Raw genomic sequence first — 16727 nt, forward strand, 5'->3', positions numbered from 1 at the left:
ATAAACTCATTAATTAATAATTGATAATCCTAAATATAAAACTTAACATGAGATATGTTTTTATTTTTTTATTTGATCAAAAGCTTAGACTGGATGTCTCTATCATTATTTATTTAAAATATTTTAAAATTTTGTTGTAAAGTTTTACAATTTTATAATGATATAAGTCGTAAAAATTGATACTTATATTAAACATTAGTTTGACTGGTTAGATTTTATAATAAATTAACATGGCTATATTCAATCATAATTATGAGAAATGCTTAGAATTAAAATTGAAGTGAGGTATAACAAATAATATTATCTTGTGAAAATTTGTTATCAATAGAAAATTTATATTGAAAGAGGAAATAAATTAAATGCATCCACTCAATATATTTATGAGTGAATGAATATCAATATATTTAAGAGAAGGTTGGCAATAATCAAACAACCCTACCAAAAGTACGTGGTAGATTATTTTAACATTATATGCGGATGAATGAACTTCTTTCTAAATTCTTCTAAACAAATAATAGAAAATAAGATTATTTTTTCCATTTTTTTAAAACATAATTTTTTTATAAATTTAAATATACCATAAGAAATTAATTTCAGTATTTTTTCAATAATATCTCATTTAATTAGTATCACTATTAATAAAAAATATCATATTATCAATAAAATATAACAATTGAACTTAAGGGAAATATAAAATATTCAAATCATTATCCAAAATAACGATAAAACTATTATATATTTACAACATTAATGTTGTGTTCGTTTTCACCTAAATTTCTCTTTACGAGAATTACACAAACAGCAAAGAGCGAATTTGTGGGATAGATGATTTTTCTTATCATGACTTATGTGCTCATATTAGAAGGAATTCCACAAGAAATATCCTTTCTACTCTCCTATAATTTTATAATTCTAACTTTGATGTTAAATGTAATAATGATATAATCAATTTTAAATTAAAAGTATTATGTTTCATGTCAAAACGTAATCCTGTAATCCATTCATGTGAAAACGTAACTAATATGTTTTAATTAGTAATAAATAATAATAATAATAATAATTATACCACTTATACGGTTTATATTATATTCTTAAAAAAAATATTTACCATTAAGGACAATTTGGTAATCTTTATTTTCTATCCATCAAACATTTTTTTAATCAATCTAATCCCACACAAACTTTCACAAATTTTACTTCTAAATTTACTCTCAATCATCCTCAAATTCCTTAAAAAAAACAAACACACAATTTACTCTCAAATACCCTCAAATCCATCATTTCCCTCTCTTTCAAATCTCCTCCCTCAAGTGAACACACCCTAAAAGAGAAGAAAACTAGTTATATATATAAAGCTTTACTTCTATTGTATCTATACAAAAAAAATCTATACTAAGAAACTACACATCTATAACATCATCCTCCAAAGCTTACTCTAGCGAGATGTCATCATCCTCTGTTCACACCCACCAGATGATAATTATAACAATACCCAACATACATTAATAGATAAACCTAGAAACACAAAAATAGGATAGGCTAATGTAAAAAGAAACAAACATCACACACTAAGATTTTATTATACATTTTATTCCAACCAAATCAAACCAATCATCCTAATCATGTCATTGACCTAGATAAAACCATTCAGATAAATGTATTGATGTCAGACTATGACAAGTTTTACACTTGTAGTGATGAAACAGATGGTCCCCCAAGATACCACACAAGGTTAATTCGTCTACTACCTATGGACAAAGAACACTAAACCATAGACTAAGACCTCATGTTACTCCTCACCATATCCCTTATCTATTTCAAATGACGCGATTATTAAAGTATCAAGATAACTTTCAAGACTGAGTCCCTACATAAATATATAATTTACTTGAAACCACCACTAAGAATTTCACCATAGAAATTCTTTCCAAACGATACCTAAGTTAAATCACAATTTCCATACCATAATATCTTTCAAATCATATAATTTGAGCATTAAATATAACACCAAACCATTTAAATCAAAACACAAAAGAAAAGAGAAAACAAAACAACCAAGACAACTCAAACCCATTCGCCTAGTGCCTAAATCATGGCACCCAACAAGCACAAACCACTCGCCCAACGAGAGCCCAAACATAGAGCTTCTCCAGCCCAACTAGGGAACTCGCCTAACCACTATAATACTCGCCCAACGACTCTGCAAAATTATGCAGAACTTCAATTATGTAGATTCTAGTCCCCTCTAACTCACAAGTCTCAACTCATACATCTTTACCAACATCTCTTACTCTAATTTGATATTTTAGAACCCAAATAATCCTCTTCAAATGTGTATGACTCAAACCAAACCATATTACACTTGTCCATAAAATAAATTTCTAACTTACCCTAACCAAAACTCCATTCTATAGTCCATAATTCAAAAACTCTCATTCATCATCACAATTTAGTAATATTAATCTCTCAACAAGTCATAAATGGTCCAAAACAAATTGTGCACTCAGTGATTTTCCATTTCCACCTTTATTTCAAGATTTCACCTATCAAGACCCATTTTAACACTAAACGAGTCCTCAATTTCTACAAATTCTATATTCTCCATCATATTTTTTTTGCTATCTAAGTACTATTACAATTTCTAAATGACTTAAAAACGGATCACAAATACCAAATATCATGCCAACATACCTACTATAGAATCTCTTACTAACCTCCCTAGTTTTAACCCAAAAAAATGTCCCTCAATACTTAACTTTCATTAGCTCTATTCCTAAACAACTTTTATATATAATAAGGCCACACTACCATAAGAAGAACACTCCAACCAATATAATTAATCAATCAAACCACCACCATACGACAAACATCACACATAAGTTATCTCTACCACAATATATACATCCTAACATAACTCATCACAATCTAACAAACATAACTCATACTTTGTAACATGAAGTTAAAGACAAACAAATTAACTTCTCTTACCTTAATAGGGATGATATCAAGTTCTATATATTCACAACCCTTGCTTCAAGTTTAAGGAACTCTAGAAACTCCTATAAAGCACAAAATTATGATTAAAATGAGTCCTTAAGACCTTTGATCAACAAGAAACTACAAAAGACAAGGGAACGACACATGAGAGGAAACTTCTAGCCGCATGTGTCTTGAACTACAGATTTAAAAAAGGGAGTAGAAACTTACTTGCTCTAGAATGAAATCTGATCGGTAGAGAATGAAGGATTCACTGCCGTGATTTCTTAGACACTTCTTGATCGTCAAACAGATGATCTAGGAGTTAGAAATTGTAGAGAGAATGAAAAGAGAACTCAGAGAAAGAATTATAGAGAGATGATGAGTATTTTAGATAATAAAACGAGTTTATGAAATTCTATTTATATTATTGAATTATTTTAACATTATAATACTCAGTTTCATTATTTTAAAATACCTATCAATTCTAATACTTTATTTTCTAAGTTCTTATATTTACTTATGAGTAAATTTGTACAATAATTTTCATTGAATTTATTTTGGAAGGCAGGAAGATTATGCTATTTAAAGGAAGACAAGTTATCTTAGGACAACCGATTTTTTTATAAACACCTATTTCATAACGTGACTTCAATAATGAAATATTATACTTAAATTAGTTATTAAATAAATTAATATAAAATATTTGAAATCTAATTAAATTGTGTAATGATTATAAGATGGATAGATTATCCAACACAAAGGAAAATAATTATTATTGTAATTCTTACAGTAGCCTTAGAAGAAGCATCACTCTAGGAAAATAATCAACTAAGTTGCCATATTTACAAGAAGAGTTGTAACAATTTTGCTGTTTTGGATGCTTTTCAAATGCACAAATTTTCTGATAATAAATTCATTTGTGTCTAATGTTTATTATTATGGATAATTAATAAATTAATTATATATAATGTGTAAGTTTCTTCTTTCATTAACCTCTTAAACTAATTAAGTGTAACAATTTTTATAGCATCAACTCTATAAAATTTTTTAACCAAACTCTCAACATAGTTTAATGACTTACATTTGAAAACTATGAATCTCTCAAAATTGTTCTAAAAATAGGAAATTTAATAAACATTGATTTTGAAGTTCATGTGTTTGTTGAAGTTTGTAGGATCATTTAACTAATTTCATAACGTATTTAACTACTTTTGCGAACTAATTTAACGAACTACCTTTCATTTTCAATGTTTGCATTTCTTAATAAAGTCGTCTTCCTTAAACTATTAATAACTTCAAATTATTCCATAAATGAGAAATTAAAAGTTTAATATACATTGATTTTGAAATCCATGTTTGTGCAAATTTATATAATTTACCTGAATGTTTAATCAACTTCATAACGTATTTAACTAATTTTTTGAACTAATTTAACCAATTATTTCTTAATCAAAATATTTATACCTTCATAAAGATTTGTTCACTATTCAAAATTATATAAAAATAGAAAATTCAAAACTTATTAAATATTGATTTTGAAATTCAAGTGTGTGGCATTCCAAATATAGGAGATATATATGCAAAGACATCACCAATTTATAATATTAGAAAGCAGTTAAGAGATGTACTTAAAGTATTATAGGATTACAGTATTCCAGAATTTACTAAGAAATTAAAACTTCAAGCACTAGAGTATTCCAAAATATGCCAAAAATTTGAAACTTAAAACATAACAAGGTTCTTTAAAATGACATAAGAGAAGTAAGAATTCCTAGTCAGTCTAAGCTGCATCATCATCTTCATTTCTCTCCAATGTTGCCTCAAAAGAAACCTCATCTTCCTCTGCTCACATCCAAGTGGATGATCATTGCAAAAAGAAAACACATACAACAAGCACACAAACAAGCAAGGGTGAGCTAATTATATAAAAGCATGCATCATATCAAACACATAACATACAAGTGTTAACTTAAATCAAAGCAGTTTAAGGCATACATCCTAACATGTTATCTTCTAGACTTGACTCGTCTGAACTTTAGAATGATAGTCGAGCTATGGCGGGTCCTGCACTCGTAGTGACTTATGAAACTTGGGTTCCCCACCCTGCCACACTCACGAGGTTAGCCTGTTCCGGGCCTTGAGGCATACTGGAAGCCCCCAAGACTAAGACCTCCTGCTACTCCTCACCACATGGATTAATCCCTCTACTTGAGTATAATTAGCCATTGAAGTTTCAGAATGACCCCCAAGACTGAGCTCCTACTTTCATTCTAAAACACTAAGGATCTCACCAAGAGATCCTACACAGATGGAACTTGATTTACAACTTAGATCATACTTTCATCTCTTTATAATCATATACTTTCTGTCACAATCAACATATACACAATCTCAACAATATACAATACTCATCACTCACAAATTATAAAAATAACATCTCCACAATTGAATCTAAGTTAATCAATACCAAGAACCAAACAGCTCCAACTAACCCATAACAGCTCATAAAATACATCAATTTATACATACCTACAAGTAATATAATTATTGATTAACACTCACGTTTCAATATAAGAAACAACTATCCTTACTTTAATATATATATATATATATATATATATATATATATATATATATATATATATATATATATATATATATATATATATATATATATATATATATATATATATATATATATATATATATATATATATATATATATATATATATATATATATATATATGGATCCTTACTTTAAATTTCAAACACACAGTGACTGATTTCCTAAAATTATAATTGATTAGAAATTAACACATGATAACTTTATGCATCTACAATCAACTTGTTTTATTTTATTTTCATCCTAGTAGAGATCTTTCTTTACTCCAATCGGTCACCGGAGATGACCCAGATGTCTGAACGCATCAAACTCACCTTCGACGCCAGCACATATGACTAGTCACAACTGACTGGACCATGCCAGGGCTGCTCTATGATCAAGGATGTGCCAATTCAGGTTTTTAAGGTTCCTCTATCCTACCAACAAAGAAAGGCTCTCAACAATTAACAATTAATTTATTTAAATTATCTACCATGTTCTCTTATGCTTTAAATCTGAAATGTCTAATTTCAATATTTTCACTTCCTCTCACAACAACCTTAAACAGTACTTGTACATCTATTTAATACCCATATACATGCTATTATAGAAACCTTACTCCAGACCTTCCAACAAAATCAATTTCAGCCAACAAACTCATTCAAAACAGAGTTAAATTCATCACATCACAACATGCACAATTTCACAGTTTCAGTTATAACACCCAATACAATAAAAGTCATAAAACAGTTTCACATAGCACACCAGTTCAACATTCATATGCATATAGTTTTATAAAATAAATTCATACAAAAATAATTAGCTCTCCTTACTTGGAAAGCTTAACAGTACCACTCCTAGGAGCGCTCTATCAGTACCTCCTCACAGAGACGAGTTTGACAGCACCTATAAGCCACCAAAAATTGGTGCAGAGCACATTTCTTAGAGTTGGAAGGGACAGAGAAACTAAAGGAAAAACTATCAGTAACAGGCAACCAACAAGTTGCATGGCTTAGGTTCAAGAACGGTTGAAGAAAAGGGAAAAACACTTACTGGTTGGAATGGAAAAACGTTCGGTTCAAACTGAAGCCCTTGGTGCAGCGAGCGCGGAAACACCTTCAAATCAAAATTTGATCGGTTCAGTGAAGAGAAAATCTAGAGAGAAGACAGAGAGAATTTTAGGACAAGGGTTTTAGAGAGAGAAAGAAAGCTGGCAAAATGAAGGAATTCTGATCTTTAGAAAACCCCTTCCTAAGGTCATGGGTCCTTAGCTTATGGGCTGACTGCCTCAACATAAGACCCAATAGCCTTATTATTTTCAGACTCTTACAAAGTGCTTGTCCACATTTATATGACCATTTAACTAACTTTATAACATATTCAACCACGTTTCAAACATTAATTTAACAAATTATTTTTCAACTCAAATGTCATACATTCTTTTATAATACCTTGTTCTCCAAAGTATAATTTAATCAAAATTATTATAAAAATTGGGAATCCAAAGTTAATAAACATTTATTTTGAAGTTTAATTAGTTGTCCAAGTTCATATAATCATCATTTAACCACATTTGTAAACTAATTTAACCAACTTGAATAACAATATTTATAAAGCTTTCAATTCCCTATTGCTTTAATGTTTTTTCAGTGATTGAGAGTTTTGGGAACAAAACTTAAATAATCCATGAATAAATTTGGCCACAAGCAATTGAGTTAAATTAGTAAAAATAAATATGTTATAAAAACAACCAATTTGACTTGAAAACAATGTTTATAAACATTTGGTTAGAAATAACTGGGTTAAATTATAGAGATCGAAAACGAAAGATAATAAGTTATAGACTCTAACATGATGTTAAAAACAATTGCTATTAAGTGTTATATATAACTCACACTTCAAGACTTAACACATTTAATGAGTCAAAGGGTGAATATTAACCATATAATTTAATTAATAGTAACAACTAATTAAAATGAACAAACCCCAATTTACAGATACAAAACACAAATACTTCGAAAATAAAAATATTTTCATTAATTCCTCCCCTAATTTAATAGATTAGTGAAGAGTATTTTTATATATTCGTCGACAAGATTACTTCTACAAGAATATTTTTATTTTTCTAACATGCTTGCAGATATAATTTATTCTACCTAATGGTGTTTTTTATATGATAACTAAAAAAGCAAATTATCTTGCTTTAATAAACAACATTAAGATTGTGGTCACGTGACACGATAACTTTGCACATCTTAATCATGTGGTAGAGTTAGGTCGCATGACATGGAATTTAGTTATTTTAAGTTTTAAAAAACTAAAATTTAATTAAAATAAAACACATTATGCTAAATTAGAGATTATTTGCACATAATCAAGTCACAAAAGTAGAGTTTGAGTGGATTATTTCTTTTCGTTCCAAATTGGAGTTCATTCAATTAAATTAGTTGCTCATCAACAAGATTAGGGTTTCGTTGGAGGAAGTAGATTGACGACGTGATTAAAGGAAACACGATTTGCTCCGATTGAGTCTTGTACATGCTTACGCCACCATCCAAATCGCAAAGTTGCCGCAAGCGGTCACAGAGAACCGCTGCGATTTGCTTAACTTTCATCAAATCTAGAGAATCGCGCAAGCAACCACACCTCGAACCACAAATCGTCATATTTGCGTCTTCACCTATAAACCCAGAAAAATCCCCAACCAAAAACATCAAACTCAAACATCCTCCGTCGTGAACCCTAATCGCGTCTCATGAATCAGATTCATGTCCTCAATCATCTTCAAGCACCCAAATCGCGATTCAAAACCTGCAATAAGAAAACACAACCCAGTTCGTGAGTTCATCTTCTTTGCGAGTTGAACCTGCAGGAATGAACCTACAATTTCTTCGAGCCATGAACCTGCAATTTCGCACAATAGGGAAAGCCATGATTAGAACACAAACACCATTATGCTGTCATGTGCCGTTGCAGATGAAAGGGGTGAAAATGCACAGGAGCAAGTTTTCCCCAATTCAAAAACCCTAATTTTTGGGTTAGAAAGGGATTTTTGCAATGCAGACACCCACGTCGCAAAAGAACAATTTCGATCTACGAAACCCTAATATTATCGATCAACAACTACTTTAATTAAATGATCCCAATTTTGAACCAAAACCAAAAACCTCTCAAACTCTAATTTCATTACCTTCGTACAATGAACATAAAATTACCTTCGTACAATGAACATAATGTGTGACAAAATTTTCTAAATAATCTCCCATTTAGCATAAGACCTCTTTTTTAATTAAGTTTTACTTTTTTAAAACTTAAAATAATGCCATTAGGTATTATGCCACGTAATGCGACTTCAATGTCACATGATTAACATTTGCAAATTCAATGTACCATGGATTCAAATGTTAATGTTCTTAGTTCAAATTAACAGCAAAGATGCAATTTACCAAATTTTACATGAATAGGACCTAAGATAAATTAATAAAATATCTATTGGAGACATTTATGTATAAGGACTCAAAAAAAAAATTAAACCAATTATTTTTTAGCACCAACTTTAAAATATCTTTGCCAGAAAACTTTTTATATGAGAAAATTGTTTATTTAACTATCTGACTCAAGTCAATATGTTTATTAAAAAATACAGTTTAACAAAATTTATTAAATCTTATCGTCTTGGAATAATAAAAAATACGTTTACTGTATAAAATATTCACGGACCCTGATAAATTTAATTGGTTTTATTATATTATAATATTTTATGATATATTATTATTATTACTTATTTAAGATAAAATTTTATTTTATTAATATTATTTAATATTACATTACCAATTTTATAACATTTTTATTACATAGACCCTCTAATATTTGAAGGTCCTATAAATACATTTTATATTCTTAGAAAATATATTTTCATTCATATTTATTCTCTCTTACTTGTAAAAATTCAAATTTTGTAATAATTTAATTATGAGTTTTTTTACAAATGAATCTCTTTCGGTCTTTAAAAAATATACATTAAGTAACTCAGTTTATTCAGATTCTGTCACCTATAATAAGATCCACACTCAAATTCGATAAAGAGTAATTCATACATACTCAAAATTTATATGAATAAAAAGAAAATAAAGATTATAAATTTATAAAATATATTAATAAAAAGAAAACAGAAAAAATTATTCAAAAGGTATTTATTATTCTTCATTTACAATTTCAAACGGTGCGACCATGTTGCATCTTTGCGAGTGGCTGAAAATGGTCAAATAAGAAAAATGTTTTTTAACAATTATCATGTCATATATCAAATAATTCTAGAATGGAAAAAAACACACACCGAGTTAAATCATTTATTGTTTATTAAAACTTTAATTTTAAAATGAATTAATATCGAATTTGACCATTGACGTGCCAGTACTAACAACTTACTATTTTTTCTGAAGAATTATTTATTTATGTCAACTGATAGTTATTATCATTAATTTACGAGAAAAAGTTATATTCATAATATCTTGTTTTTTAAATGTTTAAAATAAAGAAAATTAAAACAAATTATGCTATAAAAACTTCACACACACACATACAACCTTAAAAAATGGAAGAAACAATAGTAATGTTTCCAGCAGCAGGCATAGGGCACATCGTAGGCATGGTTGAACTTGCCAAGCTCATCCAAACGCCCCGTTTCTCCATCATCGTCCTCCTCAACACCGGCTTCCTCGACCACCCCTCCATCGACGACTACATCCGCCGAATCTCCGCCGTCCACTCCTCCATCTCCTTCCTCCGCCTTCCTTCCACCACCCCCGCCACCTTTACAACTGCTGTTAGCTTCGGCGTCAAATACTTCAGCTTCCTCAAAAGAAACGCCCCCCACGTAGCCACCACCCTCACTCAAATCTCCAAAACCGCCATCGTCAAAGCCTTTGTAATCGACCTCTTCTGCGCCTCCACCATGGAATCAGCCTCTTCAATGGGAATCCCAGTGTACTTCTTCTTCACTTCCGGCGCCGCCATTCTCGCTCTATACTCCTACTTTCCGAAACTCCACCAGGAGTGGAGCGTGTCGTTTAAGGATATGGTCGGGGTGAAACTGCGAGTGCCGGGAAACGCGCCGCTGAAGGCGGTGGAACTGCCGCAACCCATCTTGGACAGGGACGACCCTTCGTACTGGGACATGCTGGACTTTTGCACGCTCCTACCGAAGGCGCGTGGGATTATAGTTAACTCGTTTGAAGAGCTTGAGCCTGCGGCAGTTAACGCCGTCGCGCAGGGCTCGTGTTTCCCAGACGCAACCCATGCGCCTCGTCTTTACTACATCGGACCACTCATCGCGGAGCCCCAACAATCAGGTTGGCTTTCTTTAAGTTTTAGTTAACTTTAAGTTGTCATAATTTCAGTTAATTATTCTATTTTTTAATTTACGGGGATAAATTATATTTTATTTTTACAAATAGTTGAATAATTACATCTATATATTTTAAAAATATATTTTACTAATAAATTATATATTTAAAATGATAATTGAATAATTTATATTTATATATTAAAATATTATATTTTATTAATCTCCATAAAATATTAAATTAATGAATATCAAATAAATTTGTAAAATTTTTTAAAATATATAAATTTTCTTTCAATACTAACTTTGGGAATAAAATTATTTAACTAAAAATTAATGAAAATGATTGAAAATATATAATAGTAGTGAGTTGCGAAACATAAAGTTGTGATATATGAAATCACTAAAAAATAAACCCATATTCAATATATTAGAAAAGTGTAATAATAAACATGTGAGTATATAACTAATAAATTTTTTGAAATAATGATAATTAATGAATAATAAAATATGCTGTTAAAAGGTATTAGGTATTTGGTTGACAATGGTTTATTAGCATTCGATCAAAGTGGTTTTAACTTTAACTGTTTTGCATATAATTTTATGATAATTAATGTGTTTTATAATTATGTTTCTTATTTTATAATATTAATCACTAAAATCGTGGATGATATTCTTTGGCATTTCAAAGTGTAACATTTACACATTAATTCTTAAAACTAATAAACTTGAAGATGAGATGCTAAATAAGTTGTCAAATATAAATAATTAACGCGTTATTTCTTAGTTTACCGTAGTTTACCTTAGTTTTAGTTGACTTTAAGTTGTCATAATTTTATTCGATTTATGCTTAAACGCTAAATTTGAAGTTAATTATTCTATCTTTTAAACTTACGGGATAAATTATATTTTATTTTTAAAAATTGTTGACTAATTACATTTATATATTTAAAAATCATATTTTACTAATAAAATAATATATTTAAAATAATAATAGAATAATTTGTATTTATATATTTAAAAATCATATAGTATTAATCTTGATAAAATATTAAATGAATATGAAATAATTTTGTAAATTTTTTTAAAAAATATAAATTTTCTTTCAATACTAACTTTGGGAATAAAATTATTTAACTAAAAATTACTGAAAATAGTAGTGAGTTGTAAAACATAAGGTTGTCTATATAAAATCGCTAAACATAAACACATATTCAATATATTAAAAAAGTGTAACAATGAACATGTGAGTATATAAATAATAAAATTTATTAAATAATGATAATTAATGAATAATAAAATATGATTTCATTATATTTTAATAATTAATCATTAGAATCACCTTTTAATAATGATAAGTAATAATAGAACTTCAAATATATATATATATATATATATATATATATATATATATATATATATATATATATATATATATATATATATATATATGTTTGCTAATTTATGTAATTTTTTAAAATATATTAAATTTTAGTTGACAAAACAATATAATGATATATTATGAATTCTAATTGAAGGTTAAAAATATTTAAATAATTAAGACGTTATTTCTTAAACAAATATTAAAGATCCAATTATGCATGTGTTGACCAAGTCTCCAAAATAACATATTTTAATAATTCCAAAATATAGGAAACATATTGTTTGTCCTTCGGCTTACTTTTCAAAGAGTGTGGGCCATTTTAACGATTAAAATATATTTTCATATCTTTCATTAATGAGATTTGATAAATTTTTGGAATTAAATTTATTCTTAGTTCTTAAATTTATTTTTTAAATTTGGAAAGCAAAAATAATTTTTTTAGTTATTTTAAATTTTAAAATATTTTATTATTTATTTTTTAAAAAAAAATAAATATAGTAGTTTTAATATAAAAATATCATATTTTTTTGTTAAATAGTTTTTCAGTTTAACATTTGAACCGAAAAGTGTTTAAGAGGATAAGTAGTTTAAATTTATTTTAAAACGTTGTGTGACAAAAAAAACGTAACAGTTTATTAGAAAAATCATATTTATTTATTTTTAAATTTTTAACTATCACACTGTATCAAAATTTAGAAACTAAACAGATGTCAGCTTTACTTTTATTATTTAAATAACTTAATTAATATTTTACTATAATGCTTTAATTTAAAACAATTTCTTAAATAGATTTCATTACTTATTTCACATATTTAAGGGTCTGTTTGGTTCATTAAAACATAAATGACTACACAACATAAAATTATTTATAATTCGTTTCATTTTTGAAATTGGCACGAAATAACATAAGACAAGTAAACGTAAACTATTTTAATTCATTAGATGAAAACTTTTTATCTTATTTATAATAAAATGAAAAATCAAAATTATTCATCTTAATCTCGTGTAGTATAGATGCGGTATAAAAATAGGAAATTATTGAAAAGTTGAGGTTGAAATAAGAATGGCAATGTCTTGGGAGGCAGAATCTGATGTGTTGTCAAGAGCTCTTGGTATGTTTTGGTACAGCATGAATTTCTGTGTGAGTGTGAACTTTTATTGTTTTGGTTTGTACGAAATCAGATACAGAAGGAAGTGACAACAAGGAATGTCTGCGATGGCTGGAGGAACAACCGAGCAGAAGCGTGGTGTTTCTGTGTTTCGGAAGCAGAGGATCGTTCTCGGTGTCACAGTTGAAAGAGATAGCGAAAGGGTTAGAGAAGAGTGGAAAGAGATTCTTATGGGTAGTGAAGAGACCATTAGAAGAGGAGGGAGCAAAGCATGATGAGGACGCAACAAAACGGGGAGATCAGTTCGACTTGAATCCAGTGTTGCCAGACGGGTTTCTGGAGAGGACCAAGGATCGAGGCATGGTGGTCAAGGCCTGGGCCCCGCAAGTGGAGGTGCTGAGTCGTGAATCGGTGGGGGGGTTTGTGAGTCATTGCGGGTGGAACTCGGTGTTGGAAGGGGTGGTGGCGGGGGTGCCGATGGTTGCATGGCCACTGTACGCAGAGCAGCACGTGAACAGGGAGGTGATGGTGGGAGAGATGAAGGTGGCTGTTGGCGTGAATCAGAGGGTAGAAGATGGGTTTGTGAGTGCAGAGGAAGTAGAGAAGAGAGTGAGGGAAGTGATGGAGACAAAAGAGATCAGAGAGAGAAGCTTCAAGCTCAAACAAATGGCTATGGCTGCTGTTGCACAATTTGGATCTTCCACAACGGCACTTGCAAACTTACTTCATTCGTGGATTTCATTCTAGCATCATATCTTCCATAATGGAGATCCAATGAACAAGGAAGTTTTTTTTTCTTTAATTTTTAATTAAAATTCGTAGTAAATTATGAAACACGAGCTCAACTATCTATTAAAATAATTGGCTCCATAAATTTTATGTTTGACCAATCTTATATCTGGTTTATGATGTTAGAACATGAACGTTAAAAGACATTAAAAAACAGGAAGATTGCTTTCTTTTAATAAAAATATGAGTGGGTAGCAGGGATGGCAACGCGGGTCGGGCATGGGTAATACTTACCCGTAACCCGGCCTGGTGGTTGGCCACTCAGTTTAGTGGTCGGTCGGTCGACTGGATGGTCGGCTTGGTGGGTGGTCAACTACCAGATCGAGTGGCCGACCATCAGATCGAGTGACCGACCATCAGACCGACCACTAGGGTGTCAGCATGCCACGTGAGCATGCTAACGTAATTAAAAATTACACTGTCAGCATGCCACGTCACACCCTCCTTAACGGCGTTTGATCAATTTGACGGAAAGCCTTTATTTGATTCAATTTTACAAAAATAAGGACCCAATTGAGACGCCGAAAAAGAAAAGGACATATTTGAGATTCTGGGCGAAAATAGGAACCTAGAGAGACATTAAACCTTTCTTGAATGTTCTTTGCGCTATGGATTTCATCTATTATCTTGTGATGGTATCAGATCTCTTCTTTTGAAGAGCTCTACTACGCAGCTCTGCTTACTCTTCTCCCTTTCTCATGGCTCTTTCTTTCTTATTCTTGCTTCAGTCATGGAAGAAGACAACTTTGTCCACAATTATCTATACCTTCATCCCACCGAGAATTCAGCTGTTGCTTTTGTTTCACCAGTTCTCGATGATACAAATTATCACTCTTGGAGTCACTCCGTGTTAACTTCTCTTAGAGCCTAAAGCAAGATAGAATTTGTGCTTGGCAATGTCTGTCCACCTGAAAAGGACATGCCAATACATGCCGTTTGGAATCATGGAAACAACATGGTTGTCTCAGATCGTTCACTCTATTTCCACATCCATTAGACAAAGCCCCATATGGATGAACAAAGCATTGGAGATCTAGAATGACCTAAAGAATAGATTTTCTCAAGGAAGTCTCTCTTGCATTTCTAGCCTTTAACTTGACATTGCTACTCTACATCAAGGTGACCTTACCATTTCTGAGTATTTCATTAAACTTCGCATTCTTTGGGATGAGATAAAAAATTTCTGCCCAAAACCTCTTTGTATCTGTAAACCTAATTGTGGTTGTCAAGTCTTGACTGTTGTGAAACAAAGAAAGCAATAAGACCAAGTTACGATATTTTTACGAGGATTAAATGATCAATTTACTAATGTTACCTTGCATGTGCTTCTCTTGGACCCTATTCCAAACATTACCAAGGTTTTCTCATTGGTGGCATAACAAGAAAGACAATTGTCTAGTGGAGATTTGATTATTGCGGCTAAGACTCAGGATACTGGTACTGCCACCACTTGCACCTCTTTCACTACTTGTAGTTATTATGGAAAATATGGGCACAATGAAGTTGTTTGCTACCGCAAGAATGACTTCCCTAATCAAGATAAAGGCTTCAAAAGCACACCGACTGACAAAAAACATTGCACTCATTGCAACAAAAACGGTCATACAATGGGGGTTCTATAAGAAGCACAATTATCCTCTAAGGCATAAGTTCTATAATAAACCTACCTAGATTCACCATACCTCTATCCAATAAGAGAATGGGAATGCCAAAGATAACAATTCTAATAGTGTTGATCACATACGCCTCACACCACAATAATTTCAAGTTCTTGTAGAGCTCTTCAAAGGCCACAATCTGAATGATGCTTCCACTTCTGCTATAATTTACCAGATTGGATATGCTTCGACAAACCAACCTCTTTTAGGTAATATCTTACCTACTCTTACTTCCAAATACCCTAAAACCAAAATGGATCCTTGATTCTGGAGCAACATACCATATAAGTATTGCTCTACGAAACTTTTCATCCTATAAAAGAATCAAACCTATTCAAATTGCTTTACCTAATGGTACTATTGTTTACTCTGAGTATTCTGGCACTGATATTCTTAACAATAAGATCCAACTCTCAAATGTCCTTTATGTTTCACAATTCTCTTTTAATCTTATCTACATATCTCAATTGAACCATGAACTAACTTTTTCCTTTCATGGTTGTACTATACAAGACATTCAAACCAAAGAGAAGATTTCTATAACTAAACTCATTGGTGGCTAGTACATCTTAGATTCTTTTTTGAACATACTTACTTTTATTGCAAATTTTGCCAATGTTGTAAACAATACTAGCCTATGGCCTCTTAGATTAGAACATCCTTCCGATATTATATTGAATAGTTTGAAACTCAAATACTCATTCATTGTTCATAATCCCACATACATATGTGATGCTTTCCGTCGTGCTAAACAAAGAAAGTTAACTTTCTCTAATAATACTTCTAAAACCATGCAAATCTTTGATCTTATTCACATTGATATATGGGTCCCTATAATATTCTTTCCATGCGTGGTTTCAA

At 30.5% G+C, this 16727-nt stretch overlaps 1 protein-coding gene and 1 long non-coding RNA gene across 2 annotated transcripts; one reads left to right on the plus strand and one right to left on the minus strand.

The window, feature by feature from the left end:
* Positions 1–7961: 7961 nt before the first annotated feature.
* LOC148201529 (uncharacterized) lies at positions 7962–8698 on the minus strand. Its single transcript, XR_015784722.1, has 2 exons — positions 8487–8698; positions 7962–8393 (listed from the first exon to the last, which is right to left on the minus strand). It is a non-coding gene; the product is annotated as an uncharacterized LOC148201529 (long non-coding RNA).
* A 1462-nt stretch (positions 8699–10160) lies between these two features.
* LOC124825995 (UDP-glycosyltransferase 88F5-like) lies at positions 10161–14314 on the plus strand. Its single transcript, XM_088111081.1, has 2 exons — positions 10161–10933; positions 13493–14314. The coding sequence occupies exons 1-2, from the start codon at positions 10177–10179 to the stop codon at positions 14164–14166; spliced, it is 1431 nt and encodes a 476-aa protein (XP_087967207.1). The 5' UTR covers positions 10161–10176; the 3' UTR covers positions 14167–14314.
* Positions 14315–16727: the final 2413 nt, after the last annotated feature.

Source organism: Vigna umbellata, chromosome 3 (genome assembly GCF_029865625.1).
Source record: "Vigna umbellata cultivar VRB3 chromosome 3, Vumbellata_1.0, whole genome shotgun sequence".
In the NCBI taxonomy this organism is placed as follows: domain Eukaryota; kingdom Viridiplantae; phylum Streptophyta; class Magnoliopsida; order Fabales; family Fabaceae; genus Vigna; species Vigna umbellata.